General features: G+C 39.2%; 1 protein-coding gene across 4 annotated transcripts in view; it reads left to right on the top strand.

Annotated features, from left to right (window-relative positions):
• GABRB2 (gamma-aminobutyric acid type A receptor subunit beta2) overlaps nucleotides 1-13,712 on the top strand; it is a 206,624-nt gene extending 192,912 nt beyond the window's left edge. For all 4 annotated transcript variants that reach the window (XM_081036103.1, XM_081036106.1, XM_081036105.1 and 1 more), the window contains one exon: nucleotides 7,666-13,712. In XM_081036103.1, the coding sequence (XP_080892229.1) occupies nucleotides 7,666-8,013 (348 nt within the window). In that variant the 3' untranslated portion in view covers nucleotides 8,014-13,712. The remainder of the gene's footprint in view (nucleotides 1-7,665) is intronic.
• Nucleotides 13,713-19,240: the final 5,528 nt, after the last annotated feature.

The following is a 19,240-nucleotide window of genomic DNA, read 5'->3' as shown; positions in this document are numbered from 1 at the left end:
TGCACAGAAGCTCATTTGTACGGGGCTCCAGAATACTGGTGCAAATAAATCAGTCTGTTTCCCAAATTTTCAGCATTGCATTCTTGATTAATAGGCACGATCATTCCAGGTAAAACACAATTTCAAGAGTGGATTGTTGAGTGAGAAATAGGAGACTTTCTTTGTTGGCAGTGGCCTGCTGAAGGGACCTCTCCCAAAAGCCGTGTTGTCTGGAACAGACACTGTGAGTAAAAGTCCTATCTACAAAGCAGCTAGTGTAGACCCTTGGACTAAAGCAAGGCCTGCAGCATAGCTGCTTGCAAAGGCAATTTATCTGCAAGAATGACGGTTTATTCACTAGTCTCTTTCTTCTGTTTTCCTTCATTTATTTTTGATTTCTTCTCTCTCTTGTGAAATTGCCAAAGATAGGAAAATTTGATAAGTATTTTTATATGTTTTCCAAGGCAATAGAGATTGCTACATGGTCTTTCTGATTAAAGAGAAACTCTCTTATTAATGTTCTAATCAAAACAGGGCAGTTTTGTGTTTTCTCCTGTGTCTCCGCTGCCCCACTGGAGAAAAAGACAATTACAAAATCTACTTGGGCAAGTCTGAAAAGGTTGATGTGGAGACCCAGTCACAAAGATTAGCTAAATTTATGTGACGATTCCTATTCCTTCCATTCTCAAATGTCATTGCCTAGATACAGCCTGATACAGAGAAGGCATTCCAAGACAGAACTCATAACTGAGTAATGACTCTTGATATTTAATGACATGGCTTGGTCATTAGATGCAGGAAACTTGGAACAAACAGATTAAGTGCCAGCTGCTCTACTTACTAATTGTGCAACTCTGGGCAATTCACTGTCTCAAATTCTCAATTTCCTCATATTTAAAAAATGAGAATATTAATAATTAACACCCTCACAGGGTTATTGTCAAGATTAAATATCGTAGTTGTGTAAAGGCTTTAATACAATGCCTGTCTCTAGTAAACAATAAATTGAAGTCGTATATGTTCTCTGTCTATGAAAACTGCATTTCAGCTTGGCGGCGTGGGAACTGTGGTCAGAGCCTTCAGCTTTCTCATTGTTTCTCAAGGCCTCTGCTGCCTCTTTATGTGAAGTCATGTTCTTCAGCTGTGGTCCAGTAAGGCAATAGTTTTCCAAGGGTGAACCCCAGCCCAGCAGTCCAGCCTCACACGTGAACTTGAGAAACACAGATTCCTGAGAAGCATCCCAGACTTCCTGACTCAGGAACTTGGGAGGGGCACCCAGAGATGTGCGTTTTATTAGGGCTTCCAGGGGATTCTGATGCCCACCCAGGTTTGGGAACCACTGAAGTAGACTATTCTACTCTACAAACGACGACCTGAGTTAGGCACATTTGTTGATTTAGAACCATTCCGGAGACACCATGCACTATTACTGCACTGAGCTCATCAACAGCCCACAGTGGTTATACTGGTCTACTAATTAGTCGTAGTAAGATTTTAATTAACCCCACTTTATTTCCCTGGCCTGTAAAATAAGAATACAGGCTGTCCTGCTATAATACAGTAGGTACACCCCACAAAAAAACTTCTATCAGAAACCACTCTACAAAAATAAGTATTTCAAAGGGGAGAGGGGTGGAAGGAAGGATAGTTACTATTCAATTCTCCATTCATAATAAAAAAGTCGTATTTTTCATTTATTTAAACAATGAAAGATATCAAAAATAAATAAACTCTAAGGGTAGGTTACTATTACAAGCTAAACATCTGAAGGCTTTCCCCTTTTACTATCTGAAACATTAAAAAGCCTGTCAGTCTTCTCTAATCTTTTGCCCTTGACCTTTGCTTCCAACACAATTCAAATCCATTGAAGGGAAAAGAACAATAAACAAAACAAGGGAACAAAAGAAAGTGCAGACTGTTGAATAGCCAGCTACTCCAACCTAGCAGCTGCTAGGTGTTTTAGGTCCCAGCCAGAAGGATTGAAACCCAACACAGTCTTCATACTAAATATTATATTCCTGTAACGGATTTCCTTAGTTTCAGTTTGAGTTATGAAAAATTGTTATTATAGGTGAAACAGCTCTCATTCCTTTCCTGCCCTACCTATATTACAGGGTTGTTGAGACTCTTACATGAGATGAATTATATCTCCATTAGGATTCCTTAGGTCTCATGTAACAGAAAACCCAGTGTGTGCTGGCTTAAGGGGGGCAGGGAAGGGAGGGAAAGAGAAGAGAGAAGAGGGAAGAGGGAAGGGAGATGAGAGCGGGAGGGAAGGAAAGGATGTATTATTTTGCTTAGTAGCATCAGCAAATCAGTCATATCCAGATAAAGACACAGTGCCATCAAGTCCTGGATTCTCTTTCTCCCTACGTTGGCTCCTTTTCAAGTTAGTGTCTCCTCTTGAGGATCTCAAGCAAACTCAGGAGATTCCGGCCACAAAGTTCTAGGTGCAGACCCAGTGGCACGGTTTGAGAGTCTTCACTCTGGTGCGCGCCCCTCTGCAGACTCATGACATGCTGTTGTCTCCATAAAGGTCTTATGCCCGTCACTGAACCAATCTCTGTGTCAGGATTGCTCTGATTGGCTCACAGCCACACTGGGTGCACGAAAACCGAGGGTGAGGAAGTGGTGGTTCCCAGGCAGAAATTGTCACTAGTGGGGCTGATGAACTGTCAAACCATAGACGCCTACTCGACTGACTTGAAAGCGTTGCAGTCAACAGCACTTTGCATTAGCTCCCATCCTCAGTGACATATTTAAACACAGACACTTTGATCCACCTCTCATTGAGGAGACGACTGCCCCTACCGTGCACCGACAGGGTCTTCTTTAGCGAGCTGTAAAGTGCTACAGGGGGTGGGGTTGCTGCTGTACCTCAGCATGGCACAGTGACAGAGTTCACATGCTAATTCCTGTCCCGCCTTATTCCCTGTGTGAACTTGCATTAAGGCTCTTAACTTCCCTGGGCCTTGTTTTCTGAGCATGAGATCCATAGGGCTCCTGGGGTAACTAAAAGAGGTCAGTATGGAAAATGTTTAGTCCTGGCTTCAGTTGTACTCAATAATCTCCCTTCTCTGGGGTAAGAAGGAGACATCTGTCATGTAAGTGGTCCAGGGCACCATGGGAAATGCTGGTTCCAGATCTCAGGCACCTGGGCTTGCTTCTCTGGCAAGTGACCTGCATAAATAGAGGCAGAGAAGCCTCAGAGTAGGAAAGGAACTCAAGACGTAGTCCCACGCAGTTTCAATCTTCAGACTGGAAGCTGAAATTGCCAAATAAAACTCAACTTATTGATGACTAACGAAGAGGTTAAGTGAGTTACCAAAGGTCACAAAAAAAAATTGATTCCATCCAATCAGCATTTCTTGAGCCCCTACTATGTGCCGGGTGTCATGCCACGAGCTTGGAAACACAGCAGTGAACGAGAAGGACCTTGTTTCTGCCCTTACTGAGAAATATATTGTGGTGGGACAGACATACTAAACAAGAGGTAGGAATGATGAGTATTATGGTAGAGTGACAAAGTGCTCTGAACACCGTCGCTGGATGTGTCTCCCTCTTTGACCTCAGGCCTAAGGCTGTCTTTTCTCTGTGGTCAGAAGGATGCTGGTGGCCTCTGTGAACCTATGAATCTGGAATTTTCTCTCCATTATGAAATGAAGGGCAGCTCCTACTAGTCTCACCTCAGCACTCAGAAGTAACTCAGTCCAGACTTATTATGTTTAATATATTATAAATTTATTTAGGTTATTATAACAAAAACATAGTGTGTACTATGTTCTAAGCACTATCTTAGCACTTTACAGAAGCCACTAACCAAAGTAAAATCCAATAATATGAAGGATTCAAAGCTCTGGTTTGTTTGCACAGTCCATGGCTTTAAAAAAAAAAAAAAGGCAGTACAAAAGCAAAGGTATTCATTTAAGGATTACTTACTGCTTTCTATGACAAGATCAGTTATGATTTTTTTTGAGTGCTTACCATGTGCACAGCTGGGCTAAGTTGTCTGCATGTGCTATGTTATGTAATCCTCTCAAACAACCTTAGGAGAGTGGTACTGGTATTTCCCCCCACTTTCCATATAAGCAAACTCAACTCAGAGTCTGAATGCTTTCCCCAAGCTAGTGAGTAGTTCAACCCAGAATCAAAACTGGATTGTCTTGAGTCCAGAATCAGAACCCGGTAACACTGCACCTTACACATCCCCATTTCTGACATCCCCATTTCTCACCAGAGACACAGTTCCCGGTGGTGAGTGAGCCACTGTTGCAGACCTCCAAAAGAACTCGGAACGGGTGATCTCAAAGCAGAAGGGGTAAATGGACACTGTGGTGAAGTGTCAGGGGAGGGAGTTCGCTGGTCTTTGGGAGGCAAGTGAAGAAGGTTGGCCTATGAAGGCTTTCTACAGGCTGTTAATTGGAAAAGAAATAAAAATGGAGATGGTTGTACGTTTCTCCTTTTGACTCCACAGCTCCTTGGTTAGCGGTGAAACATTTCTGGAAAAACAGTGCTTGTTTTTAAGGTTAATTCCTTGACTATGAATGCCCTTAATTAAGACCACACAAGTAGTCATGTTTTGAGGTTGAAATAGTCTAATGTAATATGACAGACATCCAGGAGTACTTCATACACTGAAGCAGATGTTGAATACCCCTCTCCCACCACCACCGGCTCCCACTTCAGCCTGTGTCCACTACAGAGAAACTCCTGACACGTATCTATTCTCAATACTCTGCAAGGGCGACATGCTTACTTTGCTTTCAGGCATAGCTATGTGCTGTGTTTTCCCACCTCACTGGAACTTGTGTTACTCGACTATATTCATAGCATGTCATAGCAATCAACTTAGTTACTGCTTTCATTTCCCAAGTTTCCCCATGTATTCCCTCTCAGTTAATCTCCCCTAACGCTATTCTTACAGTTGAAGAAACCTAAATTCAGGGGGATTAAATCATTTCTCCAAGATCAACAGACAAACAGAGGAGCCAGAACTCCATTCTTTTGACTCCAAATCCAGTATTCTTTCTGGAGAAACTGCCACGGGAAGCAGGAGCGATGCTGTCTTCCTCACCAGAGTACCTATGGTACTTGGCACAGTGCCAGATACAGAGTGCTTTTCAATATTTTTTTTCAATTTGTGAATTAAAAAAAATAAATGAATAATACAGCTTCAGGAATTATCTCATCTGACATATTTTTAATTTCATAGATAATGGAACAGAAACTCACCAAAATTAAACAGATTATCCAAGGATCATTTGACCTAAACTTAAAACAACTTTCCCTTAATAATAATGCATGGCTTCTATTATTTTTATTACAATTGTTATTATTAGTTTATGTTTTTATCTCAGTCAAGTCTGTTGTATATTCATAACTGTTCTTACTACAGTTGCTCAGTAGAAAAGCAAATATCCTAATCCCAAACATCATCATGCATAGTGGCCAAAGAAATTTTTGCTGAACGGCTATTTCTTAGGTAGGCAAAGTAACAGTTAAGAAGCCAGAGAACAGAAAGTAAGCATACTATCTGAAATAACAAGGTGCGGTAGGGTTTCTATCAGCTTTCTATCAGCTTCACTCTCTTTAAATACTGGAAAGCCCCACTCTTCTCCCCCCAAGCTTTGGTCTCACAATCAAGGTTTCAGGTTAGTAACTATGTGACTGTGGGATATTTGCTGAATGCCTTCACTTATAACCTAGGAAAAAAATTCTTTTCAAATATGGTTGTGAGCATTCAGTGAGATGGTTTCTGCAAAGCACTGGCACATAGTGTGTACTTTTAAGTATTCCTATCCTTTCCTAGGGCCATTGAACCCATCACGAAGGCCATTGCATGGTCGTTCCTTGGAGAAGCATTTTGACATTGACAGGGTTTAGTCTCCAAGTCTTGTAAACTTTTTAACTTATTCTTAAGAATGTGTTTGTTTAACTTTCCCACTAAGATGCTACCATAAACCAAACATACAGAATGTCTGATCAGTGGGCAGAGATTAATTGGTCAATTATTATGTCCCAGCAAGTTTTATAGCTTCCATTTCTCACCAGATTTCAGATTTGAATTTATAATTCAGAGTCATTAAGCCACATTTGAAAGCTAATTGATAGTATATAATCTTAGCAACATTCGTTTTGCCTTCTGCATAATTCATGAAGCTCAGACCAGTACATCTTGCAATGAAGTGTTTACTTATATCCCTTGCTTCTAGATATCATCAGTACCTATCATTGGCCACTTTGCCTTTGTTTTGTCATTTCAAAAATTTTACTGGAAATTGGTATATTCTGATTCTCCACCAAAATAAATATACCTTGTTATTAATAATAACATGTTGTGGCTAGGTTTTATTATCAATAGCAATTGAGGCCTCTTACAAACAAGCCACACAAATCTTCTCTTCTTAATAAAAACAAAGCTACAAATCATTTCATATTTGGGAATTATGCTGTCAGTATTCATCCTTTACTTTTAGCTTTGCCAAGAAGAAATCACCCAAGAGAGCAAAGGATCACCCTGTCTGCACAGCCACCTTAATTCTCCTCCCTGGGCGAGAATTCAACTCAGTACAGCCAACTCTGGCTGACTCTTTTCTTCTCCACTCCTGCCTCCTTCCCTTCTCTCTCAAGTTCGTCCCTCACCCACTCCCCACTCCATCACCCACCGTCAGTCCAGCTGTCATTTGCAAGTTTCTTACTGTTCTGAGTTCTGTTGTGTTTTGACAGATCACATGTTGCCTGCATTTATACTGTCCAAAACTCTTCCTTCACCCTGTATATATCGACACTCCGAATTTAAGGTGACATCTTGTAACTGTTGATGTTAAGAAACCTCAATTAAATGAAGTTATATAAAAATGTTTCCGGCATAGAGAGCAAGTGCTTAATAAATGTAACCCTCTGTTTTTAGTTTTGGCTTTATAATGACTTCATCTGTAATTAGGCCCCTATTGGGAGTACAGTTCAGTACTTAATCCCCTAATACTATTTTATACCTAGTACAGTTTGATTTTCTTTTGTGTGAGTATCAAGACTGTAAATTTTTTAAATGGTAGCATGCCTTCTATTTCCCTGCATGTCCTAAGTAGAAATAATGAACGTTATACTGGCAACAGTCTATTACATCATTATAGCAATCTTCTAGGGTTGGATTATTAAATCCATTTAAAAGATGAAGAAACGGAAGCTCACGTAGCTTATGGTGGCAGAGTCACAATTTAACTTTAGATACTGTAACCAATAACAAGCCAGTTCTCTTAACTTCTGTGATAAATGCAAGTGGACCCATGAAAAGCAAGTGGGTAAGGGCACCAATGCCTGCACAATTGAAAATCTGTGTCCAACTTTTGACTCCCCAAAAACTTAAGTTGTCCCTCCATGTCTGTGGGGGATTAGTTCCAGGACCCGCTGCTGATACCAAAATCTGCAGATGCTCAAGGCCCCTATATAAAATGGTGCAGATCGATGCATGCTGTTGGCCCTTCGCCTCCATGGATTCTCAAGCTCAGATTGAAAACAATACGAAAATTTATTGAGAAAATTCCACGTATAAGTGGACCCATGCAGTTCAGGCACATGTCGTTCAAGGGTCAACTGTACCACCAAAACTCGACGTCATAGCGCCCTTGAATAATAAACACCAATAAGGCTGTGTTGATTGTCGTATTTGATTCTTCTCCCTTGCAGATGGACCCCCACGAGAACATTTTACTGAGCACTCTGGAGATAAAAAACGAAATGGCCACGTCTGAGGCTGTGATGGGACTGGGAGACCCCCGGAGCACCATGCTGGCTTACGATGCCTCCAGCATCCAGTATCGCAAACCTGGGTTGCCCAGGCATAGTTTTGGCCGAAATGCCCTGGAACGACACGTGGCACAAAAGAAAAGCCGCCTGAGGAGACGTGCCTCCCAACTGAAAATCACCATCCCCGACTTGACTGATGTGAACGCCATAGACCGGTGGTCCCGTATATTCTTCCCAGTGGTTTTTTCCTTCTTCAACATCGTCTATTGGCTTTACTATGTGAACTAAAACATAGCCTCTCACGGGAAGCAAGGACTAGATTCCTCCTCAAACCAGTTGTACAGCCTGATGTAGGACTTGGAGAACACATCAATCCAGGACAAAAGTGATGCTAAAATACCTTAGTTGCTGGCCTATCCTGTGGTCCATTTCATACCATTTGGGTTGCTTCTGCTAAGTAATGAATACACTAAAGTCCTTGTGGTTTTCCAGTTAAAGTGCAAGTGATTTGTACACATGCTGACAAGATTGAGTCTGAGTGTTCCACTTTATCTGCTTAGCACGCAGCCTACACAGAGGGGAGTTACCTAGAAGATATTCCTAGAAGGCTCAATAGCACTGTCAGTCATTTTGCTGAGAAGTGATCATATCCAGATACTTCCGTCTTCATTCCTAAGGTTGGCATGCTGTTGAGATGGCACCATGCTTAGAAAACATTATCCTCAATGTCATGTGAACATGCTTATGGAAGATGGTCTGTACCTGTCTTATTAAGGTGATAACGGTGCCATGGGAAGATAATTCCCACTGAATTCTAGAAGGTTCTCATGTAGTTCAAACAAGGTAGGGGAGTCAAGACAGAGACTCAGGTAACCAACCTGGCCCGTTTCAGCTTGCTTGAGCACAGGGTATCAACTGTGACATCTTCCATTTTGACATTTAGAGACCAGGAGACTTCTAAAAGTTACTATGTATGGGGGCCAAAGAAATTTTTCTGAAAAACTATTTCCTAGATGGTTAAAAGAAGAGTTAACAGCCCAGAGCAGAGTGGAAAATCCAGAAATAACTGTTGTAACAAAATTAAAGCAAGCAAGCATCAAGGCCCTTATCAGCCCCACACAGCATCTGGTCTATACATATTGTGTTCATTGGCAAAAGGTAGAACAAAACTTCTTTTTCCAACCCCACAAGCTTTTGACAGCATACCTTCAGAGGTTTGTATATTTTATGTAATTAAAAGACAACCGTAAAAGAGAAAAGTTAGCCAAATGAGAATTATCATAGCGGTAAGTAAGATTGGAAGTCATTTAAATATGCTAATACAGAGCACAGACAAAAGCAAGCAACCAGGTTGCTTTTCTACCACAGTGTCCACTGTCTCTGCAACATTTCCCTCTAAGTTTCTGTCTGACTTTAATAGACAATTTCAAAAGGATTTGTTCATTTCTTTAAAGGATTAATGATCCTTTCCAGTTTTTCTTGCTTCTGAAATTCTGATTATATTCTTAGGAGACAGAGTAAGGCTTCAGAGAGATTGAGCAAACTCTGTCTCCTTATGTGCAAAGAAGTTCATCCTTGTATTTTATATAGCAAACACTACTTCAAAGATTATGTGCACAAGTTAATTGGTGGGTTTGTTAGGTTTGAGTTTTTTTAAAAGGGTGCTTTCGTTATATATGTTGTAATCTTCCTAATCAAAGAAAATATGAAAATGAGTGGGAAAACAGAAAAACAACAAAGCCACATTATCATGATGAAGGTTATGAACCTCAGTTGATACTGCAGAAAAATATCTAACCGATCATAAGGTAGGCACAATGTATAGTTGTTAATATCAATTTTTAAATTATGTCATTGTGCTTCTTTCTACACTAAGTGGACACATGCATTTCCTGTTTGGACAAGAAGGAGAATAAGCTAATTTATTTCTGTCAGTGTAAGGTTCATATTTTGCTTTTCTTGGAGAAAATAGTGAATTGCTAAATTTTCCTTCAAGTTTGATTTGATTGAACTTTTTTTTGGAGGATGACTTCGCTATTTCTGTTTAAAAAAACAAAAATCATTTCCTTTCAGAGTAACATTCCTAATTGTGCATAGACCAGTATTGGCCGGTGGATAAAATGTTATGTTTTCTTCCCCTAATGATTCAGCAGTTTTGAATACTGTGGAGCCGTGCTGACCTTCTAGTCCAAGTATCCAAGAGAAAAAATAAAGGTTAGCACTTAACTTTGTAAATTTGCCTCAAGATCAGTTGATATTTTTCTCCCCCACCAGCACAGGGAACAGTGGCCCTTCTTTTATTATACACTTGAACACCTCTGAGTATGACCTTTGGGCAGAATCCAAAGAAGTTTCTGCCTAGAGGCTCAGAGTGGAGATTCTTCAAGTTTCACCAGGGTCACACTTTCTCCTGGGCAATCATTTTGGGGCATCACACTAATAAAAGTTCCTGCCCTTTGTCTCCAGGGGTTAAAGTTTGCTTAGCATATATCAGGAAGGAGCATATCAATACCTCAGGTGCACAACTTCAAAACGCCATTCTGGAAAGGTTTTTCTAGAGACAACTCAGAGCCCAACTCTAGAAGTGGGCTCTCATTTGCAATTATCGCAAAAGCCATAAAAATCCTTGATATTGTCATTTAAAAATTTGATATTCAGAGACATCAACAGGGTAAGATAGATCAAAGAGGAAAGAAGAAACTTAGCAGCATGAGTGTCAAAAGCATATAACCAGGGATTCATTTCTGCTCCCAGTGATGAGAAACTAGGAAAAGGAGAAGAGATGGGACCTTGGAACAAATGCCCTAGAGCAAAATCCATATATCAGCATTCAATAATCACGTAGGTAAAAACAATTGATCATCCTGCCCAGAGGTAACAATAGATATAGAATGTGTTATTAAACTACATTTTTACTGGGGTTGAATTGTAGTCACCAAATTGGGGAAGGTTTGGGGAGGAGTGCTAGATCTCATAAATCTACGAAGACCAGTCAGCTTGATATCCAATGGTTAAATTTAAGGACCACAAAAGTGTGTTCTGGAAATTTTGATGTGGTAGTACTATCAGTTTACACATATGCATATACTTTTTCTTTTTCTTATGAAACAGCCAGATAGCCAGCAATTAAGGTGTTTTTCATCTTTGTGAAATTCATAGGCAAATTCTGACTCTAAAATGCACAGCCTAAATGAAATATTTGCTCTCAATCTGTATATATATAGTACATGACTGCTAGTAGGTATGAAATGCATTTTCAGAATTGAAAACTCATGCAACATAATCATGTGTTTGCATAGGGAATGTTACAGTTCTTTCCACTGCAATTTACCAATGGGAAAAGACTTGAGCAGTGCCATCTAGACCTTTTCTCTTCTCATTTCTTCAAAAGCAGTGCTAAGTTAAAAATAATAATAATAATAATAATAAATAATAATAATGGTTTATGAACCAAAAGACTTCACATTCTAGCATTAGGAACACACACACACACAAAAACTGTTAGCTTCAAAAAGCACAACACATAGACAAAGTTCAGTGGAAAGCATAATGGGAAAATGAATTGTGTTTATTTTAAGCAAGACCTGCATTAAATTGACAACTAAGACAATTTTCATTTTCTATAGGTAACTGTATTCCACTTTTTCATTAATTTCGTATTCACCAACAAAAACAGCCAAAATATCAACAAACAACAGGTATGACAACAATGTACATGTATATATGTGTATATAGAGATCCATATAAACATACATACATATGTATGCATTCATATGTGGGAAAACGAGGAATAAGCTAATATGTTTTCTTTCCTTCATTAAACCAGTGTATGCATATTTTTAATTTGGCCACCAACAAATCCACATGTTAAAACAAGTGATACAGGGTACCGAGCATTTCTCTATCAGCAAATCAATACCTGCAGTTCCCACAAACCATTGCACAGTTTGACACTAAGAGACTACTGTACCTCAGAACATCCGCAATTAGCTAGTTCTCAGATCGCTTGTCAACTTGCTCTCTCTTTCAAGGAAACAAATAATGTTGTCCATTGGTGATTTAAGAATAAAAATGTCTTAAGAAAACAGAAAATGTTTTTTAAAAAAATCCTTCTAGGAGGAGGAAAAAAAAAATAGCTAAACCCCACCATGTTGGTTAGGGCAAATACTCTCAACTGTAGCAATCATGCCATTTTGCTAAGTGTACAGAGTCCATGTAATGTGAGCAGCCATGACTTTCACTGAGTGTATGTAAATATTGAAACAGATTTCTTAAATATTTTTAACTTCTAATTTGTATTTTATGGTAAGGCAATGTGCTAATTCTGTTTATGGCTTAAGTTGATGTGTTATAATATTATGTAAATAATTAAACATGCTGTAAATGAATAGTCAGTAGATACAACAAATAATTGTTTAGTTTTTTTCTTAATTTTTGTTTATTTTTTACTAAGTACAGTTACTGCAGTGCCCCAACAGAGTAATTTAAACATCATTTTACATAAATGGTTTGGAATCCCAGACAGAAGGGTTTCAATTTCCTCTCTCTCTCTCTCTCTCTCTCTCTCTCTCTCTCTCACTCACACGCACACGCACACGCACACGCACACGCACATTCAACCACACATACTCTTCCCCTTGCCTGTTCACTCATTCCTACTCTTGTCTCCTGTATGGAAAACACGTCGTGTTTATGTAGTGACTGTAACAACAAAGAGATAGCCTTAGAAATGGCAATCGGAGAAAGCAAAAATGATTAATAACTCGAAAGAGATTTTTTATGTGTCAGAGTTCAAGAAACCAAAGGTTGTAACTTAAATCTCAGTTTTCAAAGAGTAAAAGTTTATATGGATGGCACTACAGGAAATAAAAATGCTGATTATTCATACCTGCTCCAGAAATTTGTTACACACAATACGTACTAGAAGACTTTTTTTTTAATAGTAGCATTTTTGTCCTTAGATAGTATTCTTCCTTTCAACCAAAGACTCCAGAATTATTAAAAAACAAAAAAGGAAAGAAAAAAAAAAGAAAAATGAGGGAAAATAAAAAATAAAAAAAAAGACACTGCTTCACACCAAAGGTTTAAAAAACATTTTCCAATACACTAAGAAAACTGTAAAAAATAGTAACGAGCCAATATAATTCTCATTAAGATACTCCCCTAAAGAAATCATGTAAGAAAAAGTAAATAAAAGCAGCAGCACTCTTAAATATTCGTTATTTGGAAACTGAAGTAAAACATTTCTGTAGATATATGCAAAATTCTGATGTCAGATTTTAATTTGCTTTGAGAAATTCTTTTGTGATAAAGATAAATATGATCCAAACTGATGAAAAACAAAACTTGGTGTTTTTTAACTTTCAAAAACAAATGTCTGTGTCCTGTCACATGTCTACTAATCGATGCCCATGTATGTCCTTGTTCCATCTGAAGCAAGTTGACACTTCTCTCAGCTTGCATCTTTCCCTTTGCAGGTCAATAATTTGAGTTAAACCATGGTCAGTCATTTTCAACATTATTAATTCAAACAAGATTGCAAATAATTTAAATTCCACCAGTTTTTTCAAATTTTTATTTGCATGGGTGTTTAAATAGTTCTGTTGTGAATATTGTCCCTGCACAGTTCTGATTTGTCCTTTTATAAAAAGTGATTCTAGTTTCTTCACAAGGTAGTGATAATCAGCCTTACTAATTACCTTGTAGCCTTTCTTATTATGCACATAATGCACATTTTTCCAATGGCTAGAAAGTGCAAAACACAAGTGGATATCATTGCATCTATTTTCATGTTTTTCTAAAAACAGGACTACTAAAATCTCTGGGATACATGAGATAGTAACAAATGAGGATTATAGATGAGTAGCCCCTAAGAATTATTTTCTTGAATTTAAACGTATGACATTCAGTTTCAGCATGTAAATATATAATAATGTTGGCTAGTGTGTAATTCTTCAACTAAGAAATATAAATAAAACTTAAAAGGATGTATGTGTGTGGATTCATTGAGCTCAGAACTTTTTGTATCTATTAGTGTGAGTTAAATTGTAGAATGAAGGCTTTTGTGAAAAGCAACAAAAATCTTGGGAACTTGGAACCTGCTGTTGGGCAGACTTGAATTTGAGCTCCGACTCATCGCATATTAGATGATTGCACAGCTACTTAATCTATCTGACTCTCAGATTTCTTATCTGTAAAGCAGAGATATAACTGCACAGCCTTCAAAGGCCTGTTGTAAAGATAAAACAACCCAGAAGACGTCCTTAGCGCAGCACAAGACACATGGTAAGCGGTATGTAAGCAGTAAGTACTATTGTTGCTATTGTTGGTTATCATTACTAGAATTTTCAACATATATATCACAAATTATATTATGATATCTAAAACTTAACAGCAATTCCTAAGTGTTTCCTTAGGTTAGATATTTTTTAGTAAGGATGATTAAGAACTTGGCTTCAGTTATGAAAACCTGATAAACATAAAGTGCTTATTCGTTTAACATTCAACATATATCTGCTGAAGACATTATGCTAAGTACTTTGCAAATGTAATATTTAATCTCTAACATATTCTTGAAAATAGAAGAAACTCAAGATCATAAAGAATAAGAACCTTGCCTGTGAGAGTGAAAGAACTCGGATTCCTACCCAGGCTGGACACATCCCCAAATCTTTGAAATTGCTTTCCACCTCATCATGAAAAGTAAGTGACTGGGCTTGTTTAATTCACTTCGGTCCTTTCTCAAGAAACATTGCTGAGGGCCTGCCATCTGCCACATCTTGTGCACAAGGCCCTGACCTCTTGGATCATACAGCATCTCTCAAATACATGGCAACTCTCCTACGGCCAATGAATTAGTTGGTGACAAGCCTAGTGTCTGTCACTCTTGGTGACTTTCGAATGTCCAAACAGCCCCTCATTAGACTCTGTCAGCCTGAGTGAGGAGGCCTGTCAGGACAAAATTGTCCAATAAAGTTATGATTTACAGGAGCTAAAGCTACTAAGAAGTGATGCTACTGAAAGACTCACCTGTAGGATGAGTGACAACCCAGTTCTTCTCAGTTTACATTGTAAATTTCAAATTGTATAATCCAGAAATGTAAAGTACTTACATTTGCATTTGAAATCCCCCTCCCCCCAAGTTTCGGCATTTTGTCCAACAGAGAGATCACAGGTATGCTCAGACACATGAACATGTTCACACAGCTGGCGGTGCATGTGTGTGTGTGCACACGTGAGTGTGTACATGCATGAACCCATGTGGGTGGGGGACGGTGGGAGGGCCAACAGGAAATGCCACCATAGGTGGACTTCATGGTTTCTTACTTACTTGGGAAGGGAACATTCCTAGATATTTCCACCCCAAAAGGAACTGATCTATTGGTAATGGGAAAATCCCCCCTCATATTCCAGCTATAATTTCCTAACATGGAGCTTTAGATATCCTTGCTCTCTTTCAAAGCTTGTCCTAATTCTGAAATACCATGTGACATTTTTCAAGCAGAATATTTCTCCAAGCCCTCTCCCACCCTACCCACCACGGCATCACTTCACCACATGGACGAGAACCAAGGAATAATCTTGGGGTGACAAGTTTCAGACAAGCATCAGAATGATTAGGCTTCTTGGTCAGGTCCTCTTAGCAATGTATTGATTTATGTGTGTCGTGCTCTTTTCTTTTGTTCCAAGTGGCTAGCTAGGTCATCAGTATTTATTTGTATATTTATTTTTTTCACTTCAGAGACTTTTATTGGAAAGAAAGGAGAAGCCGCTGGGACATGCTAAGAGTCCCACAAGTACTGAGGTAAATGAGTGTTTTTAAATGTAAGTAGACAGTGGGAACAATTTCTCTGAGGCTGAGAGGAGAAGGGCAGCAGTTTCCAGGGAAGTGGAGACTTGCACACTCGTCAGAGGTGGTGACCTGGGGAAATGGCAGACCTCAGAGCAGATGGCACGATGAAGCTTAAGAGGTCAGCCCTTGGCACTGCCCCAGGCAGGCCTCTGAAGCAGCAGGGTCTTATGTCCATAGCCAAAGGATCAACAGGCTAGAACATATCAGTAGAAAATAAATGTGTTTTTTCCTATACAGCTTCATTTAAGAAGTTAGAGTCAGCATTGCACTCCTATCTTGGACTTTGTGCGTCCTTGGTCCCTTCCTGCCAGGAAGTGGTATGAGAAACATAGGATGAATTTGATATTGGATCAGTCATGTGTACTCTTTCTAGGAATAGATGTCCAAAGGGTCTGGGGATAATTGACTCCAGTTATGAAAGTTAGAAGGTTAACAAGAGATACAAAATTTGGTTAGAGGACTAACATATCTCATATCCTATGTCTTCGAAACTCAGATGTGTACACAGGGCTTAATAGGAATTGTAAATGGGTAATATAGGCCTCGCGCAAACAATTGGGAGTTGGGGGGGGGGGGCTGTGGATACCTGAGGAGGACAAGCTCTGTTTAAACAGGCAGACACCACTGAGCCCTGCCTGTTCCATCGTTGCCTTAAGGAATTGCAAGTTCAGTGTTGCCAGAATAACTTTAGAATGCAAGAAGCAAGAAATCCTCCAACACGCGAAATCTTTTACTTTCTCGACAGATATAGTATGGTCAGAGAGAAAATGAAACTGTTATCTTTCCTGGGCCAGAAAGCCCACACGGATGTCCCGTAACTGTACTCCTCAAGCTAAGGTTGAAGAAGAAGCATATGACAAGCTCCATGGAACAAGCTTCTATGCCATCATATAATAATAGTAGCAAGATTAGTTTTCTTCTCTTTACTGGAAGCTGATACCTTATAAATGTAAACAAGTAAAATGAGACTTTTTTGTGTTGTCTCAAGACAAGAAAGATACGGAAGCTTTTAATTTTTGGTATAAACAGGTACAGAACATTATAAGGAGAAGTTTTCACAAGATAAATTTTCCACCTTCCTGAAGGCCCTATATAGACTGGAGCTTAGTGAAGTCATTGGAAGTGAAGAACTGATGAAAGAATTATCCAGAAATTTCTGAGCTGAAGTGCAGTAGTAGGAGAGGGGAACTATATAGTAGCCCCCCCTTATTTGAGGGCGTTATGTTTGAAGACCCCTCCATGGATGACTGAAACCTCAGATAGTACCGAGGTGTTTCTTCCTATACATCCAAAACGTATGATAAAGTTTCATTTATAGATTAGGCACACTAAGAGAATAACAACAATAACTAATAATAAAATAGAACAATTAGAAAAATATAAACTGTAATAAACTTATGTGAATGTGGTTTCTCTCTCTCAGCAAACTAGCACAAATTTATTTTTCCTTCTTCACAATTTCATGGATAAAAGATTTGTTCTTACCATAGATCTTAGCAACCGCAGCACACATTTTTTTCCTTTCCTTATTAAGTCGAGAACGTTCACCTTTTCACTTAAAGGAATCACTTTACAGCTTCTCCTTGGCATATCCGAGTTGCCAGCATCACTGCTCTTGTGTTTTGGGGTGATTATGAAGTCGAAGAAGGGTCACTTGAACATAAGCACTGCGACAGTGTGGCAGTCCATCTGATAATCCAGACGGCTACTTAGTGACTAACAGGCAGGGAGTCCATCCAGTGTGGAGATGCTGGACAAGGGGAGGACTCACATCTCGGGTGGGATGGAGCGGGATGGCGTGAGATTTCACACTACTCAGAACGGCATGCGATTTAAAACTTATGAGCTGTTTATTTCTGGAACTCTCCATTTAATAGTTTTGGACTGTGGTTGCTCATGGGTAAATGGAAACCACAGAAATCGAAACCGTGGGTGGAGGGAGGGAGGTACTGCAAATGAAGAGAAAAAATGTTGGTTTAATTACACTAATAAATGTAGAGAGTTGATAAGACAGTTTATAAACTGTCCATAGTTTATAAAGTCCATAATTGTGGGCTAAAGAACCTGGTCCCACCCTTCGTGTTCCTGGAAGGAGAAAAAAAGAAAGAAAGGGAAGGGGACAGGAAAAAATAAAGGATAAAGGGAGGAAGGAAAGAAGAAACTTAGAAACATCTTCAGCACTTTACACCTCCCTCCTCCTCTAATATGTGATGTGAACTTATTTCTGGAAATAGCAGTGTGGGGTGGGGACTATTGCCATAACTGTGTTACAAAGAACATAAAATGGCAGCAATCAGCGTTGCATCTCAGAGCTGACTAACTCCAAATCCCATGGCCTTAACCTCTTTACTTTGCTGCTACGCAATATATACATAGCTTCAGTTCAGCTTTTGGGAATATAGCATCTTTCAGAGTGAAATTAGACACAAGGCCAACATTTTTAGGGGAAGAAAAGGGAGAAGTATTTACCTCTAAACTTCCATTTTATGTTCGTAGTTTTAGATTTTTCATGTTATTCTTAAAAGCTGAGATTTGCCAAATTCTAGGTGTGTTGATGTTTCCCTTAATTCATCTGGGCAAGAGCAGAGAGTTGTTTAAGTAAATGAAACTGGCAACTTAAACATATCTTCCAAAAGATTTTGAAAATTTACTTTCTTGCTTTCTTTCTCTCTAAATATGGTTAGCTGTTCTCTCTGTTCATTTAAAACCATTTTGAATTATAAAAGAAATACTTCTCAATGTGGAAGATTATACTGTTGTGTTTTTTTTTTAAGTCCCCAAAGTACAGGTAGAACCTTTCACTAGAGCTAAGGCAATACAGAAAGAGAAGGTATACATGTTGGGTCATCTGATCAACTAAACATGTGGAAAGCTGATGAGTAGCCTGAGGCTTCCCAAGAGATCAAGTGAGTTTCTGAATGTGCAGGCTGATTAATGCTTCCGGAAGTTGTGTGAGATTCACAGCACAAAAACTTGGGGGTTCTTGGAACATTGGCATAGCAGTGGCCTGAGGTAGCATTTACATCTCTCATTCTCTGAGTGGATGAAGCCTGATTTACAAACAGTGGAAGGACTGTGACTTCACCTAGTTCTCTACATGCTTAAAAACACCCTTAAAGGATCAAAGATTCATTTAACGTTGGCAACCTTTCAGAAGTGTCCTGCCAAATCTTTATTTTTTCATTCTGTTTCTCATTCCGTTTGCCAGGAATTCATTTGAACCTTTAGAGGATCTCCCTCTATATATAAAACAAAACTTAGTGACGCATACAAAGTACAAGATGATTAACAAATAAAAACTTTTAAATGTTTTAGAAGCTTCATCTAAAATTAAATTACAGGAATCTTGCCAGTTTGAAGTAAGCTTTTCCCGTTTCAGCGTTGGCTGCTAATAAGGATATTGGCTCCTTGCTCTGGTTCTTGTTTCAGGAGCAGTAGGGACAGCTCCTGTGAGATCCTGGTTTGCAGAGGTCAGGAAAAAGCATGTGCATAGCCTGGTGGGGCCTCCTACTTTCAATCTCTCCTTCTCAGCCATCTTAGTCAGCATTCTCCAGAGAAACAGAGCCAATAGAATGTGTGTGTATGTGTATTTTATATATACTGTGTGTGTGTGTGTGCGCGTGCGTGCGTGTGTGTGTGTGTGTGTGTGTGTTTGTGTGTGTA

This window comes from Rhinolophus hipposideros (assembly GCF_964194185.1).
Source record: "Rhinolophus hipposideros genome assembly, chromosome: 23".
Lineage (NCBI taxonomy): Eukaryota > Metazoa > Chordata > Mammalia > Chiroptera > Rhinolophidae > Rhinolophus > Rhinolophus hipposideros.
The sequence above is the reverse complement of the archived record's forward strand: the minus strand, read 5'-3'. Positions and strand labels throughout refer to the sequence as shown.